Source organism: Heptranchias perlo, chromosome 7 (genome assembly GCF_035084215.1).
Source record: "Heptranchias perlo isolate sHepPer1 chromosome 7, sHepPer1.hap1, whole genome shotgun sequence".
Taxonomy (NCBI): Eukaryota; Metazoa; Chordata; class Chondrichthyes; order Hexanchiformes; family Hexanchidae; genus Heptranchias; species Heptranchias perlo.
Window position 1 is genome coordinate 63,683,757 of NC_090331.1, and position 18,256 is coordinate 63,702,012.

The 18,256-nt window shown below is 40.3% G+C and overlaps 1 protein-coding gene across 1 annotated transcript in view; it reads left to right on the forward strand.

The window, feature by feature from the left end:
* Nucleotides 1-18,256, forward strand: part of ankar (ankyrin and armadillo repeat containing) — a 114,004-nt gene that overhangs the window by 2,568 nt on the left and 93,180 nt on the right. The window contains exons 2-4 of the mRNA XM_067988177.1: nucleotides 7,297-7,369; nucleotides 9,900-10,524; nucleotides 11,283-11,720. Coding sequence (XP_067844278.1) covers nucleotides 7,367-7,369; nucleotides 9,900-10,524; nucleotides 11,283-11,720 — 1,066 coding nt within the window. The 5' untranslated portion in view covers nucleotides 7,297-7,366. The remainder of the gene's footprint in view (nucleotides 1-7,296; nucleotides 7,370-9,899; nucleotides 10,525-11,282; nucleotides 11,721-18,256) is intronic.

Genomic DNA, 18,256 nt, shown 5'->3' on the forward strand with positions numbered 1-18,256 from the left:
ATCTGTGATACTCTACCAACTTCAGTATAATCGTACTAACCTGTGACAGTCTATCAACTTCAGAATAACTATACTAACCTGTGACACACTACCAACTTCAGAATAACTATACTAACCTGTGACACTCTACTAACTTCAGTATAACTATACTAAACTGTGACACTCTACCAACTTCAGAATAACTATACTAACCTGTGACACTCTACCAACTTCAGTATAACTATACTAACCTGTGACACTCTACTAACTTCAGTATAACTATACTAAACTGTGACACTCTACCAACTTCAGAATAACTATACGAATCTGTGATACTCTACTAACTTCAGTATAATCGTACTAACCTGTGACAGTCTATCAACTTCAGAATAACTATACTAACCTGTGACACACTACCAACTTCAGAATAACTATACTAACCTGTGACACTCTACTAACTTCAGAATAACTATACTAACCTGTGACACTCTACTAACTTCAGTATAACTATACTAAACTGTGACACTCTACCAACTTCAGAATAACTATACTAACCTGTGACACTCTACCAACTTCAGTATAACTATACTAACCTGTGACACTCTACTAACTTCAGTATAACTATACTAAACTGTGACACTCTACCAACTTCAGAATAACTATACTAACCTGTGACACTCTACCAACTTCAGTATAACTATACTAACCCGTGACACTCTACTAACTTCAGTATAACTATACTAACCTGTGACAGTCTACCAACTTCAGTATAATCGTACTAACCTGTGACACTCTACCAACTTCAGTATAACTATACTAACCTGTGACACTCTACTAACTTCAGAATAACTATACTAACCTGTGACACTCTACTAACTTCAGTATAACTATACTAAACTGTGACACTCTACCAACTTCAGTATAATCGTACTAACCTGTGACAGTCTATCAACTTCAGAATAACTATACTAACCTGTGACACACTACCAACTTCAGAATAACTATACTAACCTGTGACACTCTACCAACTTCAGAATAACTATACTAACCTGTGACACTCTACTAACTTCAGAATAACTGTACTAACCTGTGACACTCTACTAACTTCAGTATAACTATACTAAACTGTGACACTCTACCAACTTCAGAATAACTATACTAACCCATGACACTCTACTAACTTCAGTATAACTATACTAACCTGTGACAGTCTACCAACTTCAGTATAATCGTACTAACCTGTGACACTCTACCAACTTCAGTATAACTATACTAACCTGTGACACTCTACCAACTTCAGTATAATCGTACTAACCTGTGACACTCTACCAACTTCAGAAAAACTATACTAACCTGTGACACTCTACTAACTTCAGAATAACTATACTAACCTGTGACACTCTACCAACTTCAGAATAACTATACTAACCTGTGACACTCTACTAACTTCAGAATAACTATACTAACCTGTGACACTCTAACAACTTCAGAATAACTATACTAACCTGTGACACTCTACCAACTTCAGAATAACTATACTAACCTGTGACACTCGACCAACTTCAGAATAACTATACTAAACTGTGACACTCTACTAACTTCAGTATAACTATACTAATCTGTGATACTCTACCAACTTCAGTATAATCGTACTAACCTGTAACAGTCTACTAACTTCAGTATAACTATACTAACCTGTGACACTCTACCAACTTCAGGATAATCGTACTAACCTGTGACACTCTACTAACTTCAGAATAACTATACTAACCTGTGACACTCTACGAACTTCAGTATAACTATACTAACCTGTGACACTCAACCAACTTCAGAATAACTATACTAACCTGTGACACTCCACCAACTTCAGTATAACTATACTAACCCGTGACACTCTACTAACTTCAGTATAACTATACTAACCTGTGACAGTCTACCAACTTCAGTATAATCGTACTAACCTGTGACACTCTACTAACTTCAGAATAACTATACTAATCTGTGATACTCTACCAACTTCAGTATAATCGTACTAACCTGTGACACTCTACCAACTTCAGTATAACTATACTAACCTGTGACACTCTACTAACTTCAGAATAACTATACTAACCTGTGACACTCTACTAACTTCAGTATAACTATACTAAACTGTGACACTCTACCAACTTCAGTATAATCGTACTAACCTGTGACAGTCTATCAACTTCAGAATAACTATACTAACCTGTGACACACTACCAACTTCAGAATAACTATACTAACCTGTGACACTCTACCAACTTCAGAATAACTATACTAACCTGTGACACTCTACTAACTTCAGAATAACTATACTAACCTGTGACACTCTACTAACTTCAGTATAACTATACTAAACTGTGACACTCTACCAACTTCAGAATAACTATACTAACCTGTGACACTCTACCAACTTCAGTATAACTATACTAACCCGTGACACTCTACTAACTTCAGTATAACTATACTAACCTGTGACAGTCTACCAACTTCAGTATAATCGTACTAACCTGTGACACTCTACCAACTTCAGTATAACTATACTAACCTGTGACACTCTACCAACTTCAGTATAATCGTACTAACCTGTGACACTCTACCAACTTCAGAAAAACTATACTAACCTGTGACACTCTACTAACTTCAGATTAACTATACTAACCTGTGACACTCTACTAACTTCAGTATAACTATACTAATCTGTGATACTCTACCAACTTCAGTATAATCGTACTAACCTGTGACACTCTACTAACTTCAGAATAACTATACTAACCTGTGACACTCTAACAACTTCAGAATAACTATACTAACCTGTGACACTCTACCAACTTCAGAATAACTATACTAACCTGTGACACTCTACCAACTTCAGAATAACTATACTAAACTGTGACACTCTACTAACTTCAGTATAACTATACTAATCTGTGATACTCTACCAACTTCAGTATAATCGTACTAACCTGTGACACTCTACTAACTTCAGTATAACTATACTAACCTGTGACAGTCTACCAACTTCAGTATAATCGTACTAACCTGTGACACTCTACCAACTTCAGTATAACTATACTAACCTGTGACACTCTACCAACTTCAGTATAACTATACTAACCTGTGACACTCTACTAACTTCAGAATAACTATACTAATCTGTGATACTCTACCAACTTCAGTATAATCGTACTAACCTGTGACAGTCTATCAACTTCAGAATAACTATACTAACCTGTGACACACTACCAACTTCAGAATAACTATACTAACCTGTGACACTCTACTAACTTCAGAATAACTATACTAACCTGTGACACTCTACTAACTTCAGTATAACTATACTAAACTGTGACACTCTACCAACTTCAGAATAACTATACTAACCTGTGACACTCTACCAACTTCAGTATAACTATACTAACCTGTGACACTCTACTAACTTCAGTATAACTATACTAAACTGTGACACTCTACCAACTTCAGAATAACTATACTAACCTGTGACACTCTACCAACTTCAGTATAACTATACTAACCCGTGACACTCTACTAACGTCAGTATAACTATACTAACCTGTGACAGTCTACCAACTTCAGTATAATCGTACTAACCTGTGACACTCTACCAACTTCAGTATAACTATACTAACCTGTGACACTCTACTAACTTCAGAATAACTATACTAACCTGTGACACTCTACTAACTTCAGTATAACTATACTAAACTGTGACACTCTACCAACTTCAGTATAATCGTACTAACCTGTGACAGTCTATCAACTTCAGAATAACTATACTAACCTGTGACACACTACCAACTTCAGAATAACTATACTAACCTGTGACACTCTACCAACTTCAGAATAACTATACTAACCTGTGACACTCTACTAACTTCAGAATAACTATACTAACCTGTGACACTCTACTAACTTCAGTATAACTATACTAAACTGTGACACTCTACCAACTTCAGAATAACTATACTAACCTGTGACACTCGACCAACTTCAGTATAACTATACTAACCCATGACACTCTACTAACTTCAGTATAACTATACTAACCTGTGACAGTCTACCAACTTCAGTATAATCGTACTAACCTGTGACACTCTACCAACTTCAGTATAACTATACTAACCTGTGACACTCTACCAACTTCAGTATAATCGTACTAACCTGTGACACTCTACCAACTTCAGAAAAACTATACTAACCTGTGAGACTCTACTAACTTCAGAATAACTATACTAACCTGTGACACTCTACTAACTTCAGTATAACTATACTAATCTGTGATACTCTACCAACTTCAGTATAATCGTACTAACCTGTGACAGTCTATCAACTTCAGAATAACTATACTAACCTGTGACACACTACCAACTTCAGAATAACTATACTAACCTGTGACACTCTACCAACTTCAGAATAACTATACTAACCTGTGACACTCTACTAACTTCAGAATAACTATACTAACCTGTGACACTCTAACAACTTCAGAATAACTATACTAACCTGTGACACTCTACCAACTTCAGAATAACTATACTAACCTGTGACACTCTACCAACTTCAGAATAACTATACTAAACTGTGACACTCTACTAACTTCAGTATAACTATACTAATCTGTGATACTCTACCAACTTCAGTATAATCGTACTAACCTGTAACAGTCTACTAACTTCAGTATAATTATACTAACCTGTGACACTCTACCAACTTCAGTATAATCGTACTAACCTGTGACACTCTACTAACTTCAGAATAACTATACTAACCTGTGACACTCTACTAACTTCAGTATAACTATACTAACCTGTGACACTCTACTAACTTCAGTATAACTATACTAAACTGTGACACTCTACCAACTTCAGAATAACTATACTAACCTGTGACACTCTACCAACTTCAGTATAACTATACTAACCTGTGACAGTCTACCAACCTCAGTATAATCGTACTAACCTGTGACACTCTACTAACTTCAGAATAACTTTACTAATCTGTGATACTCTACCAACTTCAGTATAATCGTACTAACCTGTGACACTCTACCAACTTCAGTATAACTATACTAACCTGTGACACTCTACTAACTTCAGAATAACTATACTAACCTGTGACACTCTACTAACTTCAGTATAACTATACTAAACTGTGACACTCTACCAACTTCAGTATAATCGTACTAACCTGTGACAGTCTATCAACTTCAGAATAACTATACTAACCTGTGACACACTACCAACTTCAGAATAACTATACTAACCTGTGACACTCTACCAACTTCAGAATAACTATACTAACCTGTGACACTCTACTAACTTCAGAATAACTATACTAACCTGTGACACTCTACTAACTTCAGTATAACTATACTAAACTGTGACACTCTACCAACTTCAGAATAACTATACTAACCTGTGACACTCTACCAACTTCAGTATAACTATACTAACCCGTGACACTCTACTAACTTCAGTATAACTATACTAACCTGTGACAGTCTACCAACTTCAGTATAACTATACTAACCTGTGACACTCTACCAACTTCAGTATAATCGTACTAACCTGTGACACTCTACCAACTTCAGAAAAACTATACTAACCTGTGACACTCTACTAACTTCAGAATAACTATACTAACCTGTGACACTCTACTAACTTCAGTATAACTATACTAATCTGTGATACTCTACCAACTTCAGTATAATCGTACTAACCTGTGACACTCTACTAACTTCAGAATAACTATACTAACCTGTGACACTCTAACAACTTCAGAATAACTATACTAACCTGTGACACTCTACCAACTTCAGAATAACTATACTAACCTGTGACACTCTACCAACTTCAGAATAACTATACTAAACTGTGACACTCTACTAACTTCAGTATAACTATACTAATCTGTGATACTCTACCAACTTCAGTATAATCGTACTAACCTGTAACATTCTACTAACTTCAGTATAACTATACTAACCTGTGACACTCTACCAACTTCAGTATAATCGTACTAACCTGTGACACTCTACTAACTTCAGAATAACTATACTAACCTGTGACACTCTACTAACTTCAGTATAACTATACTAACCTGTGACACTCTACTAACTTCAGAATAACTATACTAACCTGTGACACTCTACTAACTTCAGTATAACTATACTAAACTGTGACACTCTACTAACTTCAGAATAACTATATTAACCTGTGATACTCTACCAACTTCAGTATAATCGTACTAACCAGTGACACTCTACCAACTTCAGAATAACTATACTAACCTGTGACACTCTACCAACTTCAGTATAATCGTACTAACCTGTGACAGTCTACCAACTTCAGAATAACTATACTAACCTGAGACACTCTCCCAACTTCAGTATAATCGTACTAACCTGTGACACTCTACCAACTTCACTATAATCGTACTAACCTGTGACACTCTACCAACTTCAGAATAACCATACTAACCTGTGACAGTCTACCAACTTCAGAATAACTATACTAACCTGTGACACTCTACCAACTTCAGTATAATCGTACTAACCTGTGACACTCTACCAACTTCAGTATAATCGTACTAATCTGTGACACTCTACCAACTTCAGTATAATCGTACTAACCTGTGACACTCTACCAACTTCAGAATAACTATACTAACCTGTGACACTCTACCAACTTCAGAATAACTATACTAACCTGTGACAGTCTACCAACTTCAGAATAACTATACTAACCTGTGACAGTCTACCAACTTTAGAATAACTATACTAACCTGTGACACTCTACTAACTTCAGTATAATCGTACTAACCTTTGACACTCTACCATCTTCAGCAGAACTCCACCAATCTAAGTGACACTCTACCAACCTCAGTGGCAGTCTGCCAACTTCAGCAACACTCTACCAACTGCACCAATTCTCTACCCTGAGCAGAACTCTATCTCCCACAGCAACACTTTATCAACCTCAACTGCACTCTCCCAACCTCAGCTTCAGCAGTAGCTCCAACAACACCAGTGCCTATTCCAAGAGCACTAATTTCAAGAGCATTGTAGCAGCCGAGCTCGGGCCATCTTCAGCAATGCTCATGTTATCTTCAACAGCAGCCATGCCACTTTCAGCTTTATGAGTACTGTGTATGGACAAAGCTGTTTTCTTTCATTTATCTACATATTTGGACACAAATACAGTCAGAATTTGTAATCTTCTGAGTGCTGCTGTTGTACCATATTAACTGATCTAACTTGATACATTGTGCATGCAGAACACAGCAAGGATTTCATGTTCCAACTCCAAGAACATATAGATCAGAGTGCCATCGGACATAAACTTCAATGGTATGTACTAATTGTAGTATACAATAAATAATATGCAAGAAATTATATTTGAATATGATTCTGTGCAGTTTGAGAAACTTGCTGGTTCATTGTGTTAATGAAAGGATGGTTTTTCCATGCAGCCAAATTTTAAACTTTTATATGTGCTGATATTTTGAACTGTCTTAGTTGATATATATAGTGTAACAAAGGACACTATTAATTTTCCTTATACTTAGTTTTGTTTTTAAATGCAGAATTAGTAGTTTAATATGTGCAGTCTTTTTTTTTGCTATTTATGAAGTGCAAACATACTCAGGAAACATTGAAAGCTGTAGTTTTCCTTTAAATAGATACATCCCATTCCCCTCTTGAGACCAGCTTAATCGATCCCAAAACTTGATGTTACATCCAGGAACATGTATCAGTCGTGCCTCAAATCACCCCCTTTTGGCTAAGTTTCTTGGCTTTTTATCTCTTTTGTTTCTTTTTCTATTTTCTGTTAAATCTCCAAGAAAAAAGCAGTCTTCTTTGCCTTCCTTTTCCTATGTGGCCTCTATTTTTGTGGTGGAATGATTGCTGGCAGTACATGCAGTCACACTTCCTATTTATTTGTATTTGTCTCACTTCATTGTGCTTTACTGAACATGTACAAAAGATTAAGGACATAGGGTGATCACAATATGCTCATGTATTAATATTGGTGTTATTAATACAAATGGAGATCAGTGTGAGAACATATTTAACATTTTTGCTTCATTAACCTAATTTGCTCTTGCTTCCCCCAAATCTGTACTCCTCCATGTTGAGGAGGCACTGAGTGAATCAAGAGCACAGAATGTACTATGGGTGGAGAATGTCCACCACCAAGAGTGGCATGGTAGAACCACCACTTACCAAGCTGGTGAAGTCCTGACATAGTTGCCAGATTTGGCTTGCGGCTGGTGACGAGGAGTCACCCGCTTGACCTTTTCCTCACTAACTTGCCTGTCACAGACCAGTCTGTCCATGATTGCATTGGTAGGACCGACCATCTCACAGTCCTTTCAAAGACAGTCTTGTCTCCACAGTAATGTTACCCTCTATTGTGTAATGTCACTTCTCCTATAATGAAGTAGCAGAAGCAAAATACTTCAGGTGCTGGAAATCAGAAATAAAAACTGAAAATGCTGGAAATATTCAGCAGGTCAGGCAACATCTGTGGAGAGAGAAACAGAGTTAACGCTTCAGGTCAATGACCATTCATCAGAAGTAGCATATGCTGGCCTACAGCTGGACGTAAACAGCATCCAGGCTTGGGATGATGTGCCAGATAGTAATTATGCTGCGTAAGTGCTAGACAATGACAGTTCCAACAACAAAAAGCCCAACCACCTCTATCTGGCTCACAGCGGCACTACCAGTGCTGAATCCCTCAACATCTTGGAGGTCACCACAGACCAGAAGCGTAAGTAGATCAGCCATATCAACATTGTGGCTATAAGCAGGGCAGGGACTCAACCAGGACCCCTCAAAACTTCTTCACCATCTATGAGGCTCATGTAAGGAGTGTGATGAAATATTCTTTGCTCACCTGAATGGATGCAGTCACAAGCAACACTCAAGAAGCTTGACACTATCCAAGATAGCAGTCTGCTTGAACGCGCTCCAACCACTTAACTCACTATCCACCCCTCCTCCACTGATGCATTTTGGTTGCAGAATGTACTTTCTACAGGATGCAGTGCAGCAACTCACCAAGCTTACTTCGATGGACAAGATGAACTCAGAAAGGGCATGAGGGGAGCTAGGAGAGAATCTAGAGAAAGATGTGAGTTCAGGGATAGGGCAGGGGAACCTTGGGGAAACCTTGGCTTGGAGGGGAAGGGAGTGATACAGCAGTGGCAGCTGAATGGATGGTGTCAGTCTTAATGACAAAGAAGTCTATGAGCTCCTCGCACTTGTCGTTGGAAGTGAGGGTGTAACGGGCAGGGGAGAGGGGCTTAAGGAGATGATTGGTAGTGGGGAAAAGAAGCTTGGGGTTATCTTTGCATTCCAGGGTGATTGTGGAGTAGTAAGTAGTTTTGACAGATAGTTCTTGATGTGGTCCAGCCAAATCTAGTGATAAATGGTTAAACCAGTTGTGCACCATATATGTTCAAGTCCGCACCCCTTGGACTTAATGGAGCGAAGATGGCAGTTGTACCAGGAGAAAGGAAGGGGAGAAAACATAAATAAACCTACCAATTTTTTAAAAATTGACAATAAATAAACTTTTCAAATCTTTATCCTATAACCAGTTTAGATTTTACACTATTCTGACGTAAGTATAACAGTAAAAACAAATGCAAGGAAGGAGCTGTTGTGCCATCATTATCTTAACAATACAGAATGACCAATCATTTTTTTTGTTCACAAACACAAAAAGGTCTATTGTAATTTAATAATAGTAAATAACAATACAACTGGTTTCGGAAATGTACAGGCCTCACTGTAGACAGACACTAGATTAATTATAAGAAAATAAAATGTTTTAATACCAATGCACTAAAACTGTACTGATACTTTGTAGGCTGAAGCTGGTAGAAAGCAGAGACTTGCCAATCTGGATTCCTCTGGTAAACTAAAACACGTCAATGAGAATGGTGAAGGGGCCTATTTGGCTGCTGTAGCAGTGCAAATGAGTGCAAATGCTGCCCTTGGCAAATACAACCAGAGTGATCTACAGGAATTGCTTACCACAGCCTCCTGCAGCTGGCTGCAGTCCACTGAAGAGTTTCACCATCCAATAGAGTACCCCAATGGACTCTCAAACCAAATGAAAGACTTCAGCTATTCCAATGCTGTAATTCTAGCTCCAGTGGAACCAAATGCTCCTTTCAATTATAAAGAAGTCCAGCAAATTCTGAGGGAATTGGTGATGGGTATTTATATTCTGAATCAAGTTCCAACTATTTGTTTAGATGGCAACTATGATTGCAGTACCTCATGTCTTCTGTCACCAGCTTATCATGATACTCTAATTGGGCAGATTTTGATAAACGTGGACTACACTATGAAAGCACTGTGGCATGGAGCCTACATGCCAAGGGAAAAAAGGAACCGATTTTCAGAATTGTGGCGCACCAGTCTGGATATAGATGCCAATGGAACTCCAAAAGCAAAGAAAGATATACTTTCTGAATTTCTTAAAGCAGGTATAGTTTTATGAGAAATTCCACTTGTTCAACAAATTTATTTTTGTCAAGAGATACTAAATTATGTGTAGCAGGTAAATATGGAAATATTGATTGCTATGGATATCTCAAAAAATAGTTGTGCAATTAACTCAAATCAGGAAATGTAGAGGTACTTTGTGGTGTATTTGGTTAAGCACTGGCCTTTCATCTCTTGGACACAGGTTCAAATTCAGCCTAGACCGATGGTTTTCTTTTGTCTGCTAGCTGCATGGGTGCTATATGAAGTGAGTTTGGGGAGTGTCAACCCAGAATCCACAGCAAAAAACCAGCACCAATTTGCACTAAATAGAAAATCTCACTCAAACAGCCCACAGGCTGGTTGGTGTGGGAAATTGAAAATGTTACACTGATGTGATAGAGGCACTCTTGTGAGCTTGGGATAGAGTGGCGAGAGCTTCACTCTGCATCTAATCATACTATATATTATGCTTCAGTCCTGTTCTAATTTAAGATATATGTGTGGTAATACCATGTAAAAATCAGATGAGAGCTAAATATAAAGTTTAGTAGAAATGAATAGCTATTCGTAAACTACAGTATGAACAAGTATAATGATATAAATTGCCAAAAGGTTTACTTTTTGTAACAACACAAAGTCTGACAATGTATTACTGCACAACGGGCTAAATGACCTCTTTTTGTACTGTAATTTCTATCAGTTCTATGTTCCAAATAAAATAATATTTCTAATAAAGAATTTATTCCTTGTAATGTAGGTCTTATAGATATTTCAACTGATCCTGACTTCGAAGGAATCTATAATGCTGATGTGTACTCTGATCCAACATATGAACCCAACAGCTGTTTGGAGGTGCAGTTATTTATGCAACACGTGAATCACATTTTGTTGCAAATCAACCCTCACATCACCTGTGTTAAGCAGCATCAAAATTTGTTCATCTATGATGCAGCTTATACCCTTAGTAATGCAGTAAGACTTACAGAAGAAGAAATTGATCTAGTAGCCTACCAGAAACTACAGCAGAGGCTGATTCTCCAGCAGAGACTTGTTGAGAAGTATCTGGAGAGGAAAGCAGAGGTCTATGGAAACATCGCCTACCTCAAGCTAATTGCCTTCCTGGTACCTTTTCTTATTGCACTGAAGAGGAAGAGGAAAATTCCAGATCTGAGTAGGCTCCTACCTCCAATTTCTGGTAAAAGTTACCATTAATAACACCTTATTTGATCATTTCTGCAAACTAATATATAACATTAGAGATGGGAGTAGGTGTATAATTATCAGTGCCTCTTTGAAAGGGTAGATTATTAAAACAAATATGGTTCCTTTTAATGTACCTTTTTCTGTGTGTTTCTGCTCCTAACGTCATTTGGAGGACTGGAATAAAGGAATTACAGAGCCTGACGGTGGGAAAGAACTCAATTGACATACACATTATAATTAAAAGATTGCCAAAGCACTATAGATTATTGACAATAGTAATTATTTTTTGAACTATTTTACCCTCTTATTCCCCCAGAATCATTTCTTGTTAGTCCCTTCAAGGTACCTCTTGCTCAAAAAAAATGGAATGGGTGCCTGAGCCAGTCTAACATTAGATGTATGAAAGTGAACTAGTGAAGATTCTCCATCTGATTTTTTTTCTCTTTGGCTTCTGCTTTCTATCTCCTGCAGCGGAATGGCTGAGATCAAGTCTTCAGATAAGTGTGCAGACTGAACTTGCAATCCACCATTCTGTTATGTTGCATTTCCTGTTCCAGCATACTAGACCAAAGTTTTGTCCCGGCTATATTAATATGTACTTCACCTTGACAGGCATTGGTAATTCCTCTAAGTTATTAATGCTTAATCTAAATAAATATATCTTTGAAAAGACAAAGAAAAACAAAAGGATTTCAAATTTAATTAAATTTCTTTGTAACTTTTTTTCAAAGAGACAATCCTAGTGAGATTGCCTCTTTAACATTCCATCACTTGCATCTTGAGACAAAATAGAGAGATTCATGCCAGCATTTTTTTCTCAAATTGTTTTTTTGTTGTACACTTAAAATAAGGATATGTCAGTAGTGGAGTGACCTATTGGGACGCATCAAACATGTGGGTCCCAAAAATGTACGGGCCTTCTATGGCACTCCTGCCGAAATTCCAGAAGGAGTGCAGCGGAAGATCTGGGAAATAGGCCTTGACCTAAATACGCCAGGTCCTGGCCTCCGTTCATAGTTTTGAGGGGGGTGTTGTCTGCGATGGAACCTCCATCTGCCCTAAACATGGTTTCCTGCTTTGAAGGAGCAGGGCTAGGGCCATGTATGCCTAAAGGGTGCAAATGAACCCCACCAAGGGGCTCCTGGCCAGGAAAGTGGCTTGGACCTGCCCAAAGTTGTAAGTATAAATCTTTTTTTGTGACTGTGGCTCTCTGCTTGGGCGGCAGTTTCTTTGTTTCCAGGTGGGGCAAAGAACTCCCCTCTCCCAACAAAGTACTGACACTGGATTTTCTGGCAGGGTGGGTTAAGCAGGCACCGGAGATGTGGCCGTAATAGTATAGGTGTCCTCTTTCTAAGTGGGGCATACATACCACAGTCCCTGACCAGATACAGATTTCCTGATAGTGTGGGCCAGGTGGGCACCCGAGATGTGCCCGCAATGGCACAGGCATCGGCCGATTCCGTGCAAATTACGTGCCTTCCCCTTAATCCCGCAAGCTCTGGTGGGGTCAGTGGCACATGCGAATTCGGTCTAGTGGTCCAGAGAAGGATGCGTTACTGTGAGATTGTGGAAACTCTACTAATCAGCAAGTAATTTATTGGTGTGTTGTATCAGGCTGTATTAGTCTGTAGTTACCAAATTGCAACACACTCTGGTCTAGAAATGTAATTGTGCGGTGCCCGTTTTTTGAGCATTAAATGGCCTCCTAAGTATCTAATATGGCCGTCAGGAAGCGCGGGCGAATTTCCAGCCGGAAATGTGCTGCCCACCATATTGGATCGGGCTTCTCTGGTGGTGTCAAGAGCACTCACCAGAAGAATGTTAAAGAGTGAATAAGTTATTTAAATTAGGGTCCTGCACTTCTTGCAGGATCCTTTTCCAATTTTGGTCTGCCCCAGCGCCTGACTTGCCATGTGCTGAACTCGCCCAGCAAAACGTAGCTCTAACTGGCAAGAAGGACCCATCGCAAGTGCTATTTAAAGGGCTGATGTAGAACTTAAAGGTTAGTTGCTGGTTTGTCATTTCAACCGGCTGGTTAACTTCTGGGCCTTTTTTGGTATGTTTTATCACTCTGGAAAGTTCACTTTCTCTACAAAGAATAAGATTTTGCTGGTGATGCATTGTTGTTGGCTGCCTCATAGATAGTTTGACTGCAGTCATGGATGGTCTGCTAGGGCTGCCTTTGGGGCTGGAGGACAGGGGAGAGCAGCAAGGAAGACAGCAGAGAGCAGGAGCAGCTTCCATAAAAAAGACGAGGAGGAGGGCATTGTGCAACAGGCCATATCCACAGCGGTTTATCAAGGAGCACTTCTCCTACATTAACTTTACTGAGAAGCAATGTCTGAGGTGCCTTCGCTTCACAAAGGAGGTTGTCACCGAGTTATGTCATCTACTGCACCCACAACTAGAGCCTCGGACCAGGGCAATGGACAGCACTGTCTGTGGCTGTGAAGATCACAGTGGTCCTTAACCTTTCAAGCTGCAGCAGTTGACATCAGTGACATCTCACAATTCGCAGTCCACCACTTTATCAGGGAGATCACCAAGGCTCTCTACATCAGGAGGAACACCTCCTTCTCCATGGACAGAGCAAAGCAGAATGGGAGAGCATTTGGCTCTGCACGCTGGCTTTACCAGTCCCTTAATCCAGCATTACAGAACATTCAAAACTTACAGCCAACTTCTATATCAATGGCATGCTGACACTGCAGACTCCAAAGCTGCTATGAAACCACACTGAAGATTAAAGTGCCAAATGTGATAAAGGTGATTATTGGCAAACGTAATACTTGATTTCCATTACAAGTGTCAACCCATGGTGCCTTTCTTATAAGATTTACTAACTCTACTACTACGAGGTGTTCCTCTCAAAGCTGAAGGCTGCTGTTGCTCATGTTGGGGCCCTTGAGATGCTTTTAACCAGCTGACTTGCTGGCACCATATGGCAGTTATTGGTTGAGGGGATGGCAAAGGAGCAGGCGTGCTGACGTCCTGAGAGAGGGCAACACATACTGCTCCCATCGCACCACTGCCACTTCCGCTAGACTGGGGCTCATCACTTCCACTGATCTGCGGGAAAGCAGACTATAGAAGATGAGTGACTCCTTGAAAACCCCGATCCATTTGCTCCACCAGTCTCTCCAAAGTGAATGTCTGCCCCTCCAAGGAGGAGCACAGGTTCGAGGCCAGAGTCTGCATGGCAGCCGTTTGAACTTCCACAAAAGCTGATACTGAATCCCTTTATGCGGACCTGGCTGTAACGTCCCTGAAGGTGACCACTCTCTCCAAGGTAGACTGCAGAGTGCCGATGCCATGCAAGATGACACTACATAGGCTGGAAGCGGACTCCTCCCCACTTTCAGCCTTGGCAGGCCGTCCAATATCTGGTACAACTGCTTGTGTGAGGCAAGCAGTTTTCTTTTCATGGCTGGGCCCCTGAAGTCCTCATCTCTGTCCTACTCCCTCCTGGGCTGTCCCCACTACCAGTACCTGCTGCTGCTCACTTATGAGGGTGGTTCATCATGTGCAGACCCCTCTGGCTCAATATCTAACCCACACAGAATGCCCATGTCAGTAGTGGTGCTTGGGAAGGATGGAGCACCTGACGGTGCATCCTCAGGAGGATTGTCCTCCTTCGGTGTCTTCTTCACGAGGCTCTTGTTTATGAGGTGGTTGTAGAGGAAAACGTAAAGGGACAAGAGTTAGGATCACACTGAAAAGCTGGACATTATCAGGTGGCAATCTTGAGAATGCAACTTGAAGTTGTCAGGTTGATGAATATTTGCTGAGGTAGATGAAGAGTTATAAGTAATATGCAGGCACCCTGCTCGGGTAAGCCTCCTGCCTCGCCTTCCCCAATGCTCATGGCTCTGTCTGGGCCACATCTCCAGGGCTTCTTGCTTGGGTGAGGGCTATAAGATTGGGTATTCCTCTCCTGGTCTTGGTCCTCTCCCTGGTGTCATAGAAACATAGAAAATAGGAGCAAGAGTAGGTCATTCGGCCCTTCGGGCCTGCTCCTCCATTCAAAATGATCATGGTTGATCGTCTAACTCGCTTTTTCCCCATATCCCTTGATTCCTTTAGCATTAAGAAATATATCTAGCTCCTTCTTCTTGAATACATCTAATGACTTGGCCTCCACTGCCTTCTGTAGTAGAGAATTCCACAGGTTCACCACCCTCTGAGTGAAGAAATTTCTCCTCATCTCGGTTCTAAATATCCCATATCCTGAAACTGTGACTCCTGGTTCTGGACTCCCCAGCCATCGGGAACATCCTCCCTGCATCTAGTCTGTCTAGTCCCGTTAGAATTTTATATGATTCGATGAGATCACCTCTCATGCTTCTAAACTCTAGTGAATATAAGCCCAGTCGACCCAATCTCTCCTCATACGTCAGTCCTGCCATCCCAGGAATCAGTCTGGTAAACCTTCGTTGCACTCCCTCCATGGCAAGGACATCCTTCCTCAGATAAGGAGACCAAAACTGCACACAATACTCCAGATGTGGTCTCACCAAGGCCTCGTATAACTGCAGTAAGACATCCCTGCTCCTGTACTCAAATCCTCTTGCAATGAAGGCCAACATACCATTCGCCTTCCTAACAGCTTGCTGCACCTGAATGCTCGCTTTCAGTGACTGGTGTACAAGGACACCCAGGTCTCGTTGCAGCTCCCCTTTTCCCAATCTGCGCTGTGTTGTCCAGCAACAAGAGAGGGTGAGAGTTAGTGAGTGGCTGTTGAAAAGGTAAGTAGAAATGTGGAGGGCTTGTGTATATAGTACATGTGTTGAGTGGTAGAGGCGAAGCAAGGTGGAATTATAATGGAGAAGTGATGAATGTAAAGTCAAGCGTGTGGAAGGAGTGCTGAGAGGAGTTGATGGTTGTGCAAGTGCTAGGATGTGAGAAGAGAATGCTGTTAGTGTGCAGTGTAAATAGAGGAAAGGAAGAGGTGAGTGTGTTTGGAATGAGCAAGAGAGGTGTTTTAAAGTGTCCTTGTAATTTTGTACTGAAGGATGTGATGGAGGGGAGGGAATTGTTGAGAGTGGTGGAGGAGATGAGAGGAGTGTTGTCAGGTGTTGAGAGATGAAGAACTGTACTCACCTTTGCTACTCTTGTGAGGTAATTGATCCTTTTCCTACATTGAAGCCAGGTCCTGGAGGTGATGCTGCTGTCAGCCAGCTCTGCCCAGGCTTGCACAATTGTGATTTTGGGGATGCTTCAATGGGTTCTGGGGAACAGTACCTCCCTCCTTGCTCTGACCTCCTCCATGAGGACGTTCAGGGAAGTATCAGAAAACCTGGGAACAACCCTCTGACATTTCTTAGATTCCCCCTGCCTGCAGCAGTATGAGAATGAAATCGTTCTTCAGGGAATGCAACCTCGCTTTAAGAGGTGCAGTCCCATTTTAAGTAGGCCTCGGGAGGCCCGCGGAAATTGCACGCATAAAGTGGGTGGACTGCCCGTTTCCTGACGCGATTGGGTGGGCAGCCCATGAATCATATTGAAATGAGGCCTGGGAGTTAAAATCGCCCAGGTCTCATGTTGGCGATGTCATGGGGTCTTCCCACTCCCCCCACCCCTGCCTGTCTGATTTGCACCCCGAGTTAAAATCAGGGCTTATATTTCAAAGTTCAATTGAGAGTGGATGTGTGCCAGAGGATTGGAAAGTAGCCAATATTTTACCCATTTTCAAACAGGGAGACAGAGATAACCTGGGTAATTACAGGCCAGTTAGTTTAACATCTGTGGGAGGGAAAATTTTGGAAACTTTAATTAAAAATGAAATTATAAAATATCTAGATGGAGAAAATAATTAGAACCAGCCAACATGTATTTCAGGAAGAAAGATCATGCTTTGAGGTGACAGATATGGCAGATGAGGGAAATTCAGTGGATGTGGTGTGCATGGACTTTCAGAAAGGATTTGACAAGGTACTACATAGGAGACTATTGGAGAAGATTAAGAGGTTTCAAATTAGGTAAGGGGTGCCAAATTGGATTAAAAACTCGTTAGAAAAAAAGAAACAGAGAATAAGACAAGGCCAGTTCCTCAGAGTACTTGGATGTGGGTAGTGATGTCCACAAGGTTCTGTTCTGGGACCATTCCTTTTCACTATTTCCATTAATGATTTAGATATATGGCTAGAGGGAATGTTGACCACATTTGCACACTGAAATAAGAGGCATGGTAAATAATATTGAGGACCAAAGGAAGCTGCAAGGGGGTATTGATAAGATGATGGAATGGGCAAAAATGTGGCAAATGGAATTCAATGTCAGTAAGTACATTTTGGTTTTAAAAAAATGTTATTATTAGACTTTAAATGGGGGAATGCTAAGTGATGTGGAAGAGCAGAGGGATTTGGGGTTCAGGTTCACAAGACTTTAAAAGTAGCACCTCATGTGAATAAGGTCATAAAGAAAGCTAATGGAATACTGGGCTTTATGGCAAGAGGTATAGAATAAAAAAAGTCGAGATGTAATAGTGAATCTATATAAAACTTTGGTAAGAGCACAGTTGAAGTATTA